This window comes from Tupaia chinensis, unplaced genomic scaffold, assembly GCF_000334495.1.
Source record: "Tupaia chinensis unplaced genomic scaffold, TupChi_1.0 Scaffold000042_1, whole genome shotgun sequence".
Taxonomy (NCBI): Eukaryota; Metazoa; Chordata; class Mammalia; order Scandentia; family Tupaiidae; genus Tupaia; species Tupaia belangeri.
Genome location: NW_006159497.1, coordinates 60,768 through 78,335, shown reverse-complemented (window position 1 = coordinate 78,335; position 17,568 = coordinate 60,768). Strand labels below are relative to the sequence as shown.

At 45.3% G+C, this 17,568-nt stretch overlaps 2 protein-coding genes across 6 annotated transcripts in view; one reads left to right on the top strand and one right to left on the bottom strand.

The window, feature by feature from the left end:
* Positions 1-4,219: 4,219 nt before the first annotated feature.
* On the bottom strand, positions 4,220-7,667 carry TMEM186 (transmembrane protein 186). Of its 2 annotated transcripts, none has more exons than XM_006140703.3 (2): positions 7,590-7,667; positions 4,220-5,885 (listed from the first exon to the last, which is right to left on the bottom strand). In XM_006140703.3, exons 1-2 carry the CDS (start codon positions 7,650-7,652, stop codon positions 5,247-5,249), a joined length of 702 nt encoding a protein of 233 aa, XP_006140765.2. In that variant the 5' UTR covers positions 7,653-7,667; the 3' UTR covers positions 4,220-5,246. The 2 variants fall into 2 exon arrangements, with proteins under 2 accessions (XP_006140765.2, XP_027628802.1); XM_027773001.1 differs by lacking the exon at positions 7,590-7,667 and adding an exon at positions 7,139-7,581 and having other exon boundaries at positions 4,222-5,885.
* PMM2 (phosphomannomutase 2) overlaps positions 7,636-17,568 on the top strand; it is a 29,360-nt gene continuing 19,427 nt past the window's right edge. For 3 of the 4 annotated variants that reach the window (XM_027772996.1, XM_027772991.1, XM_027772997.1), the window contains exons 1-2: positions 7,636-7,924; positions 15,732-15,808. In XM_027772996.1, coding sequence (XP_027628797.1) covers positions 7,651-7,924; positions 15,732-15,808 — 351 coding nt within the window. In that variant the 5' untranslated portion in view covers positions 7,636-7,650. Of the gene's footprint in view, positions 7,925-13,264; positions 13,377-15,731; positions 15,809-17,568 lie in introns of all 4 variants that reach the window. The other variant, XM_006140702.3, reaches the window with a different exon arrangement.

The window sequence follows — 17,568 nt, the reverse complement described above, 5'->3', positions numbered from 1 at the left end:
ACGTGTCTCCCCCCCCCCCCCTTTTTTTTTTTTTTTTTTTTTGAGAGGTGTTTGCTATAGGGTGCGTGTGCTCGCCAGACAGAGAGAGACAGAGAGATAGAAAGCGAGAAATCACCCCCCAGGGGATGGCCACGCCACAATCCCTTCTCCTCCATTCTCCTCTCGGGATCTTGGGCACGCACGCACACGCGCCCGGCGTGAGTTTAAGCCACCGGGTCCGGGACTTGAACCACGGTCAACTACGTGGGAGTCCAGTGACATAGCCATTACACTAACTGCTGGTCCCACCTCTCTCCCACTCTTCGACACACACACATACGCGGCTGCCTCGCTGGGCTTCAACTAGAACAGTTGCTGGCAGGATTAAATGAAATCATGTACTAACTGCCTGGCACGTAGTAGGTGTTTAAACTACGGGTAGTTTCTTTTGCCACTTCTCCTCCACTCATAGCAGGTGTCTTCCATACAATCTCCTAAACAACAGTATCACATTTCTGCTAGAGTTCAGTTCCCACTCATAAAAATGAAACCTACCTCCCCAAACAGGTACAAGCCCAGTGGAACCCCAGAGTTTATTTCAACTGTTAATAAAACGGATGTCTTGTTCCCAGACTTGGTACAAACACAACCAGATGGTATCAGCCCTGCCCAATTAACTCTAATCAGGCAAGATTTTACAGTTGAATGCAGCGGGATCAAAACAAAGTCATAAAAGTTGGACTCTGCCTGGGGTTCAAAGGGACCCTGTTGCTTTCCATTTAGGTACTCAGGAGTCCTGAAGTCCTTTTGTCTAAACAAAAAGGATGCTCCTACCCTGGGTATCTGGGTGATGCAGCCCAGGTTGTCCCCCACAAGCAGCTGAGCTCACCAAGGCTGTTCTAGAGAGGGCACTGGATATGGTTATTTAATGGTGGGAAGGTGACAAAGCATGGGGGAGTCTTCAAAAAGGACATGCAAATGGAACTCAAGTATGAGCTTATTTTGGTGCAAGAAAAATGTGAAACCCACAGTTTTTTTCATAACATTCACTTTCCACAAACTTTGTGAAGAGCCCCCTCCTAAGTCTCATTTAGGAGACAACAGCTTCTTCTGGGCTGGCTTTCTACATGCTTTGCTCTATCCCCACTGGAAGCGTCATCCCTAGTTGCAGCTGACCTCACCGCAGGTCAGAGGACCACCTACGAAAACTGACCTGCTCTAGACCACCCACCTCCTGCATGTAACTTAACACATGGCCACAGTGCACAGGAAGGGGCCAGGCCCAGTTAGCTCTCGGCAGGCAGGAAGGAGGAGAGCTGCTCCACCAGGAGTACACGGCCACAGGTGCTTTCCAGCGACTGCCTATTTCCTGCTGTTGCCTCGTCTTCAGAGTCCGGAATTGGAGTTCATAATCAAGATACTTTTCTGTCTAGAATGGTGGCGTGAGGCAGAAAGGATGAGAAGAGATTGCATCTATGACAGTGTTTTTCTTCTCTTAGCCTGATGAGGATGTGCTCTTTACAAACATCTGAACAATACGAGAGGGTTCTAAAGTCCAAAGTGAAAGATTCACTTACCCACCTCCTCCCTCCCTCCCCACAGGGGCAACCACTGTGAACAAGCTGCAGCGTGTGCATTTTATGAAAACTTGAGTAAGAACCATATTGCTCTGTGATTTGCTCGCTTCACTAACGCTACCCCGTGGTCATCTTTCCTGATCTGCAGATGAAGTTCACCTTTCCTCTTCTCAGGGCCACTTGTAACAGGATGACCTACCAGCATTTGTCTGTCCATGCTGCCTACTGATGGGACTTCCAGGTGGCTTGTTTCTGCTATTAGAAATATTGTAGTGAACACCCTCATAGGTGTGCTTGGGTATTTACATTAGACTATTGCTATAAACAGAGTATTTATGTCCCCCACCCCAAAGTTCATATACTAAAACCTAATCCCCTGGGACCAGCAGTTGGTGTAATGGTTATGTTGCTGGACTCCCATGTAGTCGACTGCAGGCCGAGTACAGAACACTGTGGCTTAAACTCATGCCAGGTGTGTGTGTGTGTGCATGCCCAAGATCCTGAAAGGAGAATGAAGGGATTGCAGTGTGGCCATTCCCCCGAGGGGTGATTTCTCACTTTCTGTCTTTCTCTGTACTTCTGTAGAGCACATGTGCCCTATAGCAAAAATCTCTCCAAAAAAAAAACCCAAAAAACAAAAAACCTAATCCCCAGTGTGTTGGTATTTGGAGGGAAGCATTTGGGGGACGATTTGGTCATAAAGGATGACACCTCATGAATGGGATTAGTGCCCTTTTCAGAGACCCCCAGAAAGCTCCTTCACCCCTTCTGCCATGTGAGGATGCAGCATGGCCATTTATGAACCAGGAAGTGGACCCTCACCAGACACCGGCACTTTCGTCCTAGACTTCCCAGCCACCAGAACTATAAACAAATGTGTGCTGTCTGAGTGACCTCAGCCTACTGGCATTTTTGTTATGGCAGCCAGAATGTACTCAGACAATTATTATTTTGGAATCATTATTTAAAGGACAATATAGCTACCACCCAAATCTAAAAACCACTTCCATTTTCTGAGAAGCTGCTTTACTATCCATTAGGAGATTCTCAAAACTTGGGTGCCTCCCTGGCTTTTGACAGGAAGTGGATGAATATGGAAGACTTACTGCTGAGTGAAGCAAGCCATGCTACGAAGGAGAGGCATTGTATGTCCCCACTTAATATATACCGAGCGTCTGCACCCTATGACTGAAACTAATTGTCTAAAGGATATAGAAACGCAGTATATAGATGTAAGTACCAGATATAGTGTGTGTGAAAGAGGAGGGTCTGAGGAAGGACATTTGGGGGAGAGACAGGGAGGAAAAGCATTAATGGCACAAAGAGGTGTGGTATTATCTGTTGAAGATGTTTCGTGGTTTTATCGACGGTGCTGGGGAGAGGTGTTCACCTGCTGAAATATCCATTTTGTAAGATAAATAATGTGATTGAATGTATGGAAGAAAATGAAATGAAAAATAAAAAATAGTAATAATAATAATAAAAAAACTTGGGGTGCCTCAGCCCTAGCTGGGAAGCATGAACATGCAGATGACCAAGACCTACCTGACTCTACAAGGGGCTAAGCACCGAACCGGGACTTCCAGTTTTTGCTGACTTGGCCTTGTGAACAGCTCCCAGGTGCTGCCTCCTGGTGTAGCACAGAAGCTCTAGCCCCTTTCTTTCTGTCACATGGCGATCTGAGCTCGGGCACAACATGGCATGATACGCTTGGTCTGTGTGCCCTCTGCTGGCCCTGCATGAGCAAGCCACATGCTGATGCCTCCACTGGTGGGCATCTGGGTTCCCACCTCCCAGTACCAGCCCCCCCACATCCCAGGCTCACTGCTGTGGTGATACTCAAGGCAGCGAGGGTCACCCCTGGCTGCACAGAAATCAAATTGGGAGCCTTGAATACTGCAATGCCTGGTGATAATCTGGGAATGGGATCAAGCCACCAGGTCTGGGACTTGAACCACAGTCGGCAATGTGAGAGTCCAGCGCCCTTAACCACCACGCAACCTGCTGGCCCCCAGTAATGCTGTTTTTAATGCTGTTTTTCAGTATGTATCCAAAATAACTGAGAGAAAGCAAACACTTGTATACCAATGTTCATAGCAGCATTATTCATTACAGTCAAAAGGTGAACATGACCCCAGTGTTCATCAACAGATGGAAAAACATAATGTGATTTATGCATACATCATTCAGATATGAAAAATGAATCAAGTTCTGACAAATTACAAGTGCACCTTGAAAACATTAAGCAAAGTCAAAGCAATCAGATACAAAGGACACATGTTATATAATCCCATTTCTATGAAATGTCCAGAACAGGCAAATCCAGAAAGATGAAAAGCAGGTTGGCTATTGCCAAGAGCTGGAGGAAAGACGAGCATGGGGAATTGCTGTTTCACAATTACAGAACTTCTGTTTGGGATGATGAAAACATTCTCAAAGTGGATAGTGATGATGGTTGTATAACACTGTAAGCATACTTAATATCCCTCAGTTAAACACTTAAAATTGGCTGGGAAAGCAGATGGCAAAATGGTTATGTCATTGGACTCCCACGTAGTTGACCATGGTTCAAGCCCCGGACTTGGCGGCTTAAAACACAGCTGGGTGTGTGTATGTGCATGCCCAAGATCCCAGGGGGGAGAACAGAGAAGGGACTGCAGTGTGGCCATCCTCCTTAAAGGAGTAATTTCTCACTTTCTGTCTCTCTCTCCCATAAGCACATGTGTCCTACAGCAAATACTTCTCAAAAAAAAAATTGCTTAACAGAAGACTAGAAAGTTATACAGTATGTGTAATTTACTTTTTGAATGCCAAATTTTAAAACCACCCACTTCACTGTTACAATTTATTTAACAAACATGTATTATTAATTCTACTGGGCAATGCATATAACCAGCTTTAGTTTATAAGAAATACACCAGCAAACAATCCAAGTGATTTTATTACAGTGCAGTCTTCCAATGTGGGAGCCCCTATACTTCTGGATGGTGAACAGAATTTTGACTGGGCTCTTGTGCTCATGGAGAGTATCCCTGCCTCAGTCGGTGTGTGTGTGGTAGGAGGGAAAGTAGAGAATACCACTCTAGGATTCCAGACACAGCACAGGACTCTGAAAATCTCTGACTACCTGAAACCTCCCTATAAGCCTTTCGCTATGCCGTGATCTCTGACCAAACACTCAGTACTTGCTCTGAGCTGCTGACTGCGAAGCACTTGACACTTACTGTTCATTCTCACCTATCCTGTGAGACAGGCAGGACCTTCCACTTCACAGATGTGGAAACCGAGGCTCACAAAGAACCAATAGCCTGCCCCATCACAAGGAGCTGAAAAGAAAACCCAAGTCTCCTTACGCCAAGTCCTGTGCTCCCCGGCTGCCTCTTGTGTTCTGACTTCATGATAGTAGACTGCATAGATGAACTTCATGGCATACTTTCTCCAAGAACTGGCTCTTCACAGAAACTTTGGCATCATCTGATTGAGTATCATACTCAAGTGCAGCAAGAATTTGCACATCAAGCCTCTGGCTTAAACCTGCTTCATGAACTTCTTTATCCCAAAAGACATGTTCCCAGGGGCCCGGGCAAAGTCTCCAGGAGCCTGATCCTCTTCTTCAGCCTTGCCCACGTTCTTAGCTTCCTGTTAGAGACCCAGCAGTCCAGGGCTACCCAAGGCTGGGCTCCCATTGATTCACTTAAGCGAGTCCAGCATCCCAAACACCTGTGTGAAACGTGCCCTGTCCAGGATGCGTCCATAGCGCAGGGTGAGGTAGAAGGACTGCTTCCCACTATATTGCTGGATCTGCACGAACAGCTCCCGAGGCTGATCCTTGGTTTCTGTCAAGGGTATCACATCTGCCACGGGACAGTATGTGTCCTGTCGCCAGCCCCAGAAGGTCAGGTGAGCCACCCGCAGCATGGTGCCAGACTCATTCACATACAGGATGCCCACCAGCCTCCGGAAGAAATAGCTCATCCAGCACAGCATGGCCAGGGCAAAGCCAGAGACCCCACTCATGAGACACAAGGAGTTGAGAGTGATGAGGCCCTGGGAGTACCAGTAGATACCTGGTGGCAAGGCCACCACTGTCAGGGCAGTCTGTGCCACCTTCAGCCGGGACAAATACCCAAAGGCTCTGATGGCATCAAAACGGTAGACCATCTGAAATTTCTCTGTCTCTGTGCTTGGTGGATTACCCTTCGAGGTGAGCCACGTGCTCCGCACCTCCCTCTTGGAATCCTCCTGCCCACTGCAGCACCATAGTCTGTGGAGAGGCCTACCCCACAGAGGTGGCTCTCGTGACCTCAGCACTGCTCGGAGGAGGGCTGCCTGGAAGGAAGACAAGACACCATTTCTCTCATGGAGCTCAATCATACTAATCACACAATGAGCACCTACAAAGCATGGTACACAAGGCTTCTGCCAATCCTGCAAGGTCGCCACTCTTGCCAGAGGGAAAAGGAAAGATGTTTTATCTCAAGTGAGCTTCACAAAAGCTACTCAAGGTAAGTACCAATAGTTCCACTTTACCATTAAGGACACTAAGCCCAGAAAGGGTAAGGAGTTTACCCAAGAACATACAGTCAAAAACTGGGGCAGAGTCTCACTCTCAAACTGGTCCCGCTATTTTCAGATGGTTCTATGTAAGAGTAAGAAAAGAGGTATGGCTTCATTTATTCAACAAATATCTAGGGAGGGCCAACTCTGGCCTGGACACTGGATCCACCAGACCATGTGAACATTTCCCAAACAGTAAGTGAAACCATCAATGTCCTAGCAGAGAACCCTAGCAACAAATCTATGAGCTATTTATTACAGTAACTTTCCAATGAGTTATCCTGAGTGCTGGAGGGAAATGCTGATTTTCTCTTAACCAATTTGAGGAAGGGAGAAGAGCAGAGAAGAGAAGGGAGGTGAGGAGGCCCCAACCCTTAGCACAGAAGTGGGGGGGGGGGTGTGTGTGGACAGGACGACCATGACGACGGTATGTAGAACAGTAGAAAAAGCTTTGGCCTTTGGAGCCTTATGTGGGTTGCAATTCTGGTTCCCCCCAGTCAATAGCTGTTGATCTTTGAGCAAATTACTCCATATCTCTGAGGCTGTTTCTTCAACTTCTTTTTTTTTTTTTTTTTTTTTTATAAGTTTTTTTTTTTTTTTTTTAGTACTTCTGTGTTCACAGAAAAACTGAGTAGAAGGTGCATAGATTTCCCATTTAGGCCCTGCACCCCTGTTTTTTCAACTTTTTTTTTTTTTTTTTTTTTTTTGATAAGTTTTTGCTATAGGGCATGTGTCCTCTCCAGAAAGACAGAGACAGAAAGGGACAAAAATAAAAAACCAGGAGGTATGGTCACGCCACAATCCCTTCTCCATCCTCCTCTGGGGATCTTGGGCATGCACACACACACACACACCCGGCATGAGTTTAAGCCACGGGGTCTGGGACTCAAACCACAGTAGACTACATGGGAGTCCAGTGACTTAGCCACTACACCAACTGCTGTACCCTGTTTCTTCAACTTTCAAAACGGATTCAGGGGGCTAGCCCATGACATGGTGGTTAAAGAAGCTGTATCCCACATGACCTGTGATGCAGTTCAAGTCCTTGACTTGACAGCTTGAAAACTCAGTGTCAGGCGCCTGCGCAAGCTGCTTGAAACCCCGAAAGGAGGGAGAAATGGAGACGGGATCCCCGCTTGACCATCCCCCATGGGGGGTGCTTTCTCACTTTCTCTCGGCACCCTGTAGGGAATTAAAAAGACTAAAAACTAAAACTAAACAAAACAGCGACTCGACATACTGAACGAGAGGGTGGTTTTAAAGCCCTGGCCCGAGCACCTGACGCACTGCGAGGGCTCACGGAGTTGTACCCCAAGACGGCGGAGGGGGCCGGGGCACAGCGAACCGCCGCCCTCGCAGGAGCTCCCCTGCGCCGTCTCTCCCGGCCACAAACCCGGCGCCCTGCCTGCCTGGTCAGCCCCGCCCCCCACCCCAAACCGCGTCGCCTCCCTCAACGCCCACCGCCCGCCTCCTTACCATGGCCCCGCCACGCGCCGCCGGAAGTAAATCCCGCCTGGCCCGGAACCTCTGAGAGCGCATGCTCGGCGTGCGGGGTGGGGCAGCGGGGTGCGCGTGGCATTCTGGGAGCTGGGGTCCGGGGACGGCGGCTGACGCTAGTGCCGAACCCTGCGGAGCGCTGAGATTGCCTCTTCCCGACGTGCCCCGCGGCGCAGGGCTGAACCCGGAAGTTCCGGGCCGAGGTCCCTGTGCCAACGAGTCCTATCAGGGGAGGACGCAGTGGAGACATGGCGGTGCCCGGCCCAGCCGTCTGCCTCTTCGACGTGGATGGGACCCTGACGGCCCCGCGGCAGGTAGGGGGCACCCGCGGCAGGTAGGCGGCACCTGGCGGGCTGGCGGCTGCAGACGCGGAGCCCCTGCTGCTCCCGGCCGGGGCCGACTACCACCCCGGAGGTCCTACCTCCTCCTAGGCCTGAACCAAATCTGGTGCCCTGGAGGAATGAGATGGAAGCCCCGAGCAGCTCTCCAGGACCTCAGGGTGCTCAGAGAGATGAGGCGGGTCCAGAAAGCCTTAAGAGCAGGAAACGTGTTGCGTTGGAAAACGCACTTCTGGACTCTTCACCGTAAGCACTGAAAACTGATTGACCTGGACTAGAACCCCAGCCCAGGCACCCAGACCAGCTCTGTGATTGCCTCAGTCCTGTCACCTACTGGCTGTGCCATGTACCATGATGTTCAGATCATAGATTTCCAGGCCAGACCGACCAAGGAGAATCTCAGCTTCATGTCTTGGCAGCCGAGTGACCTTGAGCAAGTCAGTTAACCTCTCTGAGCATCAGCGTCTACAGCTTTAAAGGGGACATTACCCATTCCATATGGTGTTTGCAAGGATCAGATGAAATCATGAAAGTATTTGGCACACATTAGGCCTCAATGACTATTAGCCACCCCCATCCCTCTCTGCCCCAGCCAGCGAGCTGGGATGATAGCAGAGTCTAGATCACTAAAGAATGCCTGCTGAGAGCCCAGGGCTCTCAGAAACTTTCTTCCCGCTCCTGCATTTTGCTGCTGCAAAGAAGGATAAGCTTCAGTTAAAACCAGCTTTTGCAATGAAACTCTCCCTGCCACACCTGCCCAAGTCATTCACTGAACACCAGTCGTTTATTCTTGAGACTGGACCCAAATGGCCTCACCATCCTCAAATTCTCCTCCCACGTGTGGCTGGGTGGTAGCAGTGGTGTTTCCAGAAGTCCACATCAACTGCGTGTGACTTTCAACATCATTTTATCCTTCTGAGCCAAAGTTTAATCCATCTAGAGATGACAGTCAACTCCAGCCTCTCCAGAGGCCCTTTCTGATTTTGGAGAAAAACACATACTTATGTTAAAACCCCCTAGTGGACTACAGCCAAGATCAGCAATTCTTTTTTTTTTTTTTTGAGAGGTTTTTGCTATAAGGCGCGTGCACTCGCCAGAGACAGAGAGACAGAAAGCGAGAAATCACCCCCCCAGCAATTCATTTTTTAGAAAGGCACCTGTAAATATTTTTTTCTTTATAGACTGTATGGTCTGTAGTAACTACTCATCTTCCATCCAGAAGCAGCCATAGATCTATGTAACACTGGCAATGTTTGAATAGAACTTTATGTATTTGCTACAAAAACAACTGCTTAGTTTGGCCCATGGTCTGATGGTCTAAGATTTACATTTGCAAACCTTTTTATATGGTATTGAACTGTCTTAACCTTCCTCCACCTTTCATTCCAGGTAGGGGGTAGTTATTACTATTTTAAGCATAAAGACACTGAGACTCGGTGAAGTCTTGACCCCCTCAGTTTCACACAGCAGACCCAGTATAAGTCTCAGAGCTTCATAGCATTGTTACTTATCAAGTTTGACACTTCCTCCCATCATGCTAAAGTATGGAAGCTGTTCTTTTTGCTCAGTATGTTATTCAGGAAAGTGAGTTCCAGAAAGAATTGGGATATTTTGGGACCAGCAGTTAGCGTAATGGCTATGTCGCTGGACTCCCACATAGTCAACTGTGGTTCACGTCCCAGACCCGGTGACTTAAAAACTCACACCGGGCGTGTGTGCGTGCGTGCCCAAGATCCCGAGAGGAGAATGGTGGAGAAGGGATTGCGGCTTAAAAACTCACACCCGGAGGGAACCAGCAGTTAGCGTAATGGCTATGTCACTGGACTCCCACATAGTCGACTGCGGTTCGCGTCCCAGACCCGGTGGCTTAAAACTCATGCTGGGCGTGTGTGCGTGCGTGCCCAAGATCCCGAGAAGAGAATGAAGGAGAAGGGATTGCGGCGTGACCATCCTCCCTGGGGGGTGATTTCTCGCTTTCTGTCTCTATGTCTCTTTCTCTCTCTGTCTGTCTGGCGAGCGCACGCACCCTATAGCGAAAACTCTGTCTGGCGAGCGCACGCCCCCTATAGCGGAAACCCTCTAAAAAAAAAAAAATATACCATTGGAGGGACCAGCAGTTAGTGTGATGGCTATGTCGCTGGACTCCCACATAGTCGACCGCACTTCATGTCCCAGACCCAGTGACTTAAAACTCACACTGGGCGCATGTGTGCGTGCCCAAGATCCTGAGAGGAGAACGGAGGAGAAGGAATTGCACTGTGGCCATCCCCCCTGGGGGGTGATTTCTCGCTTTCTGTCTCTCTGTCTCTGTCTGTTTGGCGAGTGCATGCACCCTATAGCAAAAACCTCTCCAAGAGAAAAAAAAAAAGAATTGGGATATTTTAGCATAAAGTATTACATAACACAAAAACTGGGCAACCTAGAATGCATTTCCTTGAATTCTTTGAAATGTAATATTGTTTATAATGAACATAAAGAATTTTAATACACCTCAAAAAAATAAAATCTGTAATTTAAAAGAGAGTACTAGGTATTCTAGGTAAGACAAAGATATTTTACCAACAGATTTATACATTTTACAGCCTTTCCCTTCCTCAGTATATGTGCTTCTCAAACATTGATTAGCACAATCTAATCTGGAAGCAAAAAAAAAAAAAAAAAGATCTTTTCTAACAGTTGCTGAAACAAGATATGATCTAAATAGCTAAAAATCTAATTAACATGGACTCCAGAGATTTGCATATTTTATTATTTTAGTAGAAGTTTATTAAGCTATTTTCCTAAAATGCTAAACAGTTGGGACTTAGAACAAAACTCAGTAAAAAGAAGAGGACACAAACCTAGATGAATCTAGTTTCCTAATACTGCATTATGAAAAATTCCAAACACACAAAAGCATTGAAAAATAATACACAGAACACCCATGTATGCCCACCACTTAGATTCAAAATGGTGGGTATTTTGTCATATGGACTTTATCTCTGTTTTTCTTTGGCTGAATAACTTCCTAAGCTGCAGTTTTATTTATTTTAGCCTGCATCTCTTGAGGACAAGGACACCCTGGTTCATATTTACCATTCTTAAGGAAATTATCACTGATTTCCTGATATTTCCTACTGTAATCCAGGGGTTGGCAAGCTTTCTTCTATAAAAAGCCATATAGTAAATATTCGAGCCTTCCTGGGCCATGTGGTCTCTGTCACAGCTACTCAACTCTTGTAACACAAAGGCAGCTATAGACATTATGTCCACACGTGGCCATGGCTGTGTTCCAGTAACACTTCATGGAAACAGGCTTTGGGCCTGGTTATGACCCTCAGGTCCTCCTTGGCTCACTCCTCTGATCCATAGTAACAGTTCCTTAATGGTCCCCCTAAACATCTTTTAGAGTAGTTTTTCCAGGAAGTGAATTTTTTAACTTTTCCACCTCGATTTCAAGTTTTTGCATTTGTCTCTGTGTTTTATTTTATCTGGGATCTGTAAGGGATTCCTTGTAATTATCAGCACGGGTTATTTGGGAACAATTTTGCTATGCAGTTACTTTGCTCTAAATATTGCCACTACAGAAGGACATTGCTTAGATGCTCTGTGTGGGTACAATATCTGGGTCTTATTCCTGGTAGGGGAAAAAAAATGCTGCCACTTGGAAGCAGAAAGTTGCCGTCTGGCCCATTCTTGTGATGGAACAAATATGTCATAGCCACCAACCACAGCACCATTTAGTTCATCCGTGTGCATAAGGATTAAGATGTAGTAAATTGTGCCTTTAGGCTTCCATTTGAAGCTGCTACTGGTGTTGTCAGTATTTTGTTTTTAATATTTTGCAATCAAAGGAGTCCTTCCCACTTCCTCAGATTCTGATGTCAGATCTGAGCAAACCACTTGGGAACACTGACCAGTTTTCACAGTGCTCACTGACTGAGGTCACTAGTGCAGTTCATTTATCTAATTGGCCAAGATTCCACTTCAGAGGTAGGAAAGGTTACACTCCAGGGTAAGTCCTTTACCACAGTGCTGTCTTATTAATCGCATGCATGTGTTACTCTTTAATCTTCTTTAAAGAAAAGGATTGAACTCCATACATCTATATATTGAGGTTGAGCTAAATGTGATTTTTAAAAATTCCTAGTATGCTTTTTCTGTAAAGATATGCAATGTAAGCATACAATTAAGATGGTTAAAAATAATAAATTAAGGTTTTAAAATGTTTTGTGATATGTCTTAATATAGAGAACTCTTTTCATCTTATCTCACACAATTGGAATTTAATTAGCATAAAATGATACCATTAAAACCACTGTTTAGGGGCCTTTAGGTGACTTGGTGGTTAAGGGCACAGGACTCCCACGTGGCCCCCTGCCGTTCTAGTCTCAGACCTGGAGTCTTGCTTTCTCTGATTCTCTTTCTCTCTCATTCTATCCCTCTCTGGTCAAATTAAAATAAATAAATTAATTAAATTAAATAATTCTTTTAAAAAACACTTTATAGTAAGGAGCTTTTCTTTTAGGAGAGACAAGAAATCTAGTATGTTTTTGCTTTTATTAATCTCGGGCTTTGGGGGAAGGGTACGTGTAATTATAATAAATCAGTTCTGAATTTCCTCTTTAGTCTCATGATATTGTTAGGTTTTAAAATAAATCTAAAAATGGAATACAGTGTAGCATTTGGGAGAGTGCAATAGATCCATACATTGGCATGGAAAGATCACCACAGGGTAGTGCTAGGAAAGCACCACACTGCAGAGAATCTTCTGTTGTGTTTCAAAAGTAAAAACTCTTAGTATATGTGCAAATAAACAGGTATATAAATACATAGAAAAATAACAGTATACCGTAGCTGCTAATATATTACTTGTGTATTCAAAATTTGGTTAAAAAAAAAAAAAGTAAAATTTGAGCCAGCAAGGCAGCATGGAGGTTAGGGTAGTTAGATCCCGCATGGCCAGCTTACAGTTCGAGTCCCAGACCCAACAGCTTCAAAAACACCAGGCGTGTATGTAGGTGCCCAAAACCCTGAGAGGAGATGGAAGAGGAGAAATTGCGATGTGGCCACCTCCCCTAGCAGGTGCTTTTCACTTCCTCTGTCTCCAGCAACTGCATGTACCCTATAGCAAAAATTTTCTTAAATAATAAAATTTTACAGGTTTGCTCTTAGAAAAGTTAATGCCCAAACGTTACAGCTAAAATATTTGAACTTATCTAGACACCTGGTAACTAAACTGGCATGTATGCAAATAAAGGTTGTATTACTCTTGCAATTTAGTCTCCTGATTATTTTGTGGCTCTTAACTATTGTATTTTTCTTCTTATAATGTAGAAAATTACCAAAGAAATGGATGACTTTCTACAAAAATTGAGGCAGAAGATCAAAATTGGAGTGGTAGGCGGGTCGGACTTTGAGAAAGTACAGGAACAACTGGGAAATGATGGTAAATGATGCAATGCTGATTATGTTTTGGTCAAAGATTAACTTATGAGGATATTGGGACCGGAAGCCAAATACCATAGGTAGCCCCACTCCCTAAGCCCTATACGGCTAGCTTTCTGCTACCTTGTATGGGGAAACATTTTCTCTGCCTTTGTTTTGTCTCTGCTTTTAATCATGTAAGCATATTTCTGGAATTGCCAATGGAGCACATGGTAGGTGCTCTGCTGTGTGGGCAGATTCCCTTAGCAGGGCAACAGGGTGAGCGTCCATGTCTTTGCACATGGTCTCTTTCTCTTGAGTCCTAATGTCTCTACTCACTACCTTCTAGACTTGCCTCAGACCCATCTACTGGCTGTCCTCACCCAGGTGTGGAGGTGCCCTCTGTGTTTAGGTATCTCCTCCCTATTGGCCTAACACAACTCTTCCCAGAGTTGCCTAATCATGAGTCTCCCAGGCTCTTCCTTGCCCCTACCCCCCAAAAAACAGAATCTCCAGCACAAGATCCCAGGAAGCTGCAAAGTATTACTGACCCTTTCACTGGAGATTTTGATTTGATAGGCCTATGGGACCTGGGAATTGCATTTCAACAAGTCTCCCCAAGAGGTACTGGTGCACAGCCTTGCTAATGTAGCATTCTAATTATTGGGAACTGTCTGGTCATATCTCTGTCTTCAAAACCAGGACTATGGGTTATTCACACCTTAGCTCCAGAGACTGTGGGGTACCTGGCATATAAGAAATAGTGGGAAGAGCAGCAGATGGTGTAGGGGTTCCAGTGGTGGACTCCCACATGGCTGACTGCAGTTCACCTTCTCATATTCAGTGGCTTGAAACAACACTGTGCCCAAAATCCCAGGAGGGGATTGGAGAAGGAATTGTGGCGTGGCCATCCCTGGGGGTGATTCCTCATTTTCCCTTTTACTGTCTCTCTCCTCTCTGGTGAGCATGTGTGCCATCTGGCAAAAACCTTACAAAAAAAAAAAAGGTAGGGAAGAAATAGTGGGTGGAGAAATAGATGAATTGATCATTCGTATAACCCTGTTGTCCGAGAGTCCCCATATGTTAGAACCAGCTCCTCTAGTCCTCTAGAGTAAGATTTCTCAACCGGAGCTCTTGACATTTTTTTTTTTTTTTTGAGAGATTTTCACTGTAGGGCGCATGCGCTCGCCAGACAGACAGAGAGAGACATAGAGACAGAACGCGAGAAATCACCCCCCAGGGGGGATGGTCACGCCGCAATCCCTTCTCCTCCATTCTCCTCTCGGGATCTTGGGCACGCACGCACACGCGCCCGGCGTGAGTTTTTTAAGCCACCGGGTCCGGGACACGAACCGCGGTCGACTACGTGGGAGTCCAGCGACATAGCCATTACGCTAACTGCTGGTTCCCCGGAGCTCTTGACATTTTGAACCAGATAATTCTCTGTTGGGGGCCACCTTGTGTGTTGTAGGGCATTTAGCAGTATCCCTGGTCTTTATTCAGTAGAGGCCAGCAGTGTATACACACACACACACACACACAGAGTTGTGACAACAAGAAATGTCTCTAGACATTGCTAAATGTCCTAGGGGGGAAAATCACCCCAACTGAGAACTACTGTCCTAGATATAGTATCCTACAGTGCAGATCTGTATAGGCTACTTACTGTATCACCACTAGAAGAATAGTCTACAACCCTTTTAAATTTGCTATTGCACATGTCCTTAATATTGTGAGTATTCTGTTTAAAAATGCTGTAAAGAACAACAAAATCGGAATATTCATATACTAGAAGAAAGATGGAGGCCTACCTATATGAGAATCATCTGAGAAGCTTATTGAAGCACACATGTGGGCCCCCACCCAACACACAGTGATGCTGTCGGGCACCTGGCCTGTTAATCCACATTGTAACAAGTGCCTGAAGTTTGAGAATCCCTTCATTATGGCGTATGTGGCTGATCTCCAAATATGACTGATCATTAAGAATCATCTAAAGAGCTTTTTCAAAAGAAATCTATGTTAGCCTGTCTCCTGGAGGTTGATTCAGAAACCATGAGAGCAAAGCTTGGAAACCACATCTTCACGTGCTGCCCCGGTGCTCCTGGTTCATGGCAATGTTTAGAGCCGTCATGGGCCATGAAACTACCTGTGACCAAATCTCCTGTCCCTGCCGTCATCATCCTTTACATTTGTAGCTAACAGAGCCTTTTTTGTGAAGGAGCTTTTTCCCACTTTCCGAGTCTATTAAGATGAATCATCTTCCACAGTTTTTACTGGAGTTTAGTAGTCTTACTGATGGTGAAGTGTTAATCAAGAAGTATTGTAGAAACCAGGTTTTGATTAATTGACTTCTGCATTTTCATTTTGTTTGTAGTGGTTGAGAAATACGATTACGTGTTTCCAGAAAATGGCTTGGTAGCATACAAAGATGGGAAATTCCTGAGTAAACAGGTAGGTTCTTGAGAATCCAAACTACTATATGTTACTGCTGAGATGTTTTCTAAAGGGTATTTGACATTGAATGCCTCTGGGGAAGTACCCTGGGAACCCAAGGAACAGTGTACTTCATTCTGTATTCTTTTTTAAAGTTCGAATTTTGAACCATGTTATTATTATGTAATCCAGGTTTATAACTAATTTTTTTTCCTGCTACAGGGCACGTGCACTTGCCAGAGACAGAGAAAGAGTAATTCCCCTGTGGGGAATGGTCATGCTGCAGTCCCACATTCTCCATCTCTCCCTCCTGGGGTTTTGGGCATGCATGCTGTAGTTTGGGACGCAAACTGTGCTGTCAGCCATGTGGGATCTGGCTGCCTCTACCAGGCCACAGAGCCACCCAGTAACTAAATTTTTTTAAAAATTGCCAGAGAGTGCTTGTGCTCTCCAGAGAAAGCACCCCTCAGTGGGATGTGGTCACACCACAGTTCTTTTTCCTCCATCTCTCCACCCTGCTAAGATTTGGGTCATGAATGAACATGCACCTGGCATGGTTTTCAAGCTACCAGAGTTGGGATTTGAACCACGATCAACCATGTCAGATCTGGCTTCCTATGCATAACTTTACCTTTGTGCTATGGGGCCAGTCCCAATAACTATAATACTTTTTTTAAATTACTTTTTATTTAACTTTATTTATTTTACATTAACTAGGGAGAAACAGACTGAGGGGGAGAGAGTGAGAAAGCAAGCCGCCAGGTCCAGGACTCAAACCCTGGTCGGCCATGTGGGAGCCAAGTGCCCTTAACCACCACACCATCTGCTGGCCCTATAATACTGTTTTTTAAGGGTACATAAATATAGTATTTCTGTGATGATAGCAGAAATTAGGACTTGTTAAAAATAAATTTACACAAAGTAAAATTTAATGGTTATTTAAATAAAGGGCGGACTTAAATTGATAGTCTATTAAGGAAAACTTTTCTGGCCTAAAATGGCCCCTGTACTTCCACATTTAGATCTCTCTAGGAATGCCAAAATTGTACCTGTTAGGCTGTTTATTTTCTCCAGGCTGGTTACTGGGTTACAGCCAATCACACTAGTCACATTTCAGTCAATCACAGAAAGCCCACCTTTTGGGCTGTTTGTACAGCCTACTTCCACCTGTAACCAGTGCTCTCTGCCTCACTCCCTCACTTACACTTTTATACAACACCCTTCCTCTTCACAGCACACGTCACTTTCCCGTTCCTCCCAGACATTTTTCCTACAGACCACTTGGCTCGCTGTAGTCTCAGAAGACATCTTCCAGGAGGCTGCCCAGTTTAAATAGCCCGTTCTTTGTTTAAATAAACTGTTAAATTTTAGTTTGTCTTTAACAGACTGTAAGCATTTTTTTAAAGGTATTACTTAGCTCTCAGTAATAGTGAAATCTTTTTGTTCACACCTAAGAAAAAAAAGCCAGACAAATATATTTTCTATCATTGTCTGTAGATATTTTAATTAAATAAAAGCCGGAGTGATAAATTCTCTAGGCCTTCCAAGAAGCATTTGAAGACAGTGAATACAAAAATTTTGAGTAATGAAGCAGAAAATGCTTTTGACTAAAGCATTTCTGGTTTGCCTAATGTTTTCCACCAGAAAAAACGAGAAAGAACTAAAAAGACAGTGAGGCGTGTCACCGTGTCACAGCTACGTCAGCCCAGTGATTTGTGAACAATGGTGGCTGAAGACCAGAGTTGCTGTAAAGCCATTTGGAAAATGCCTCCTGCTGA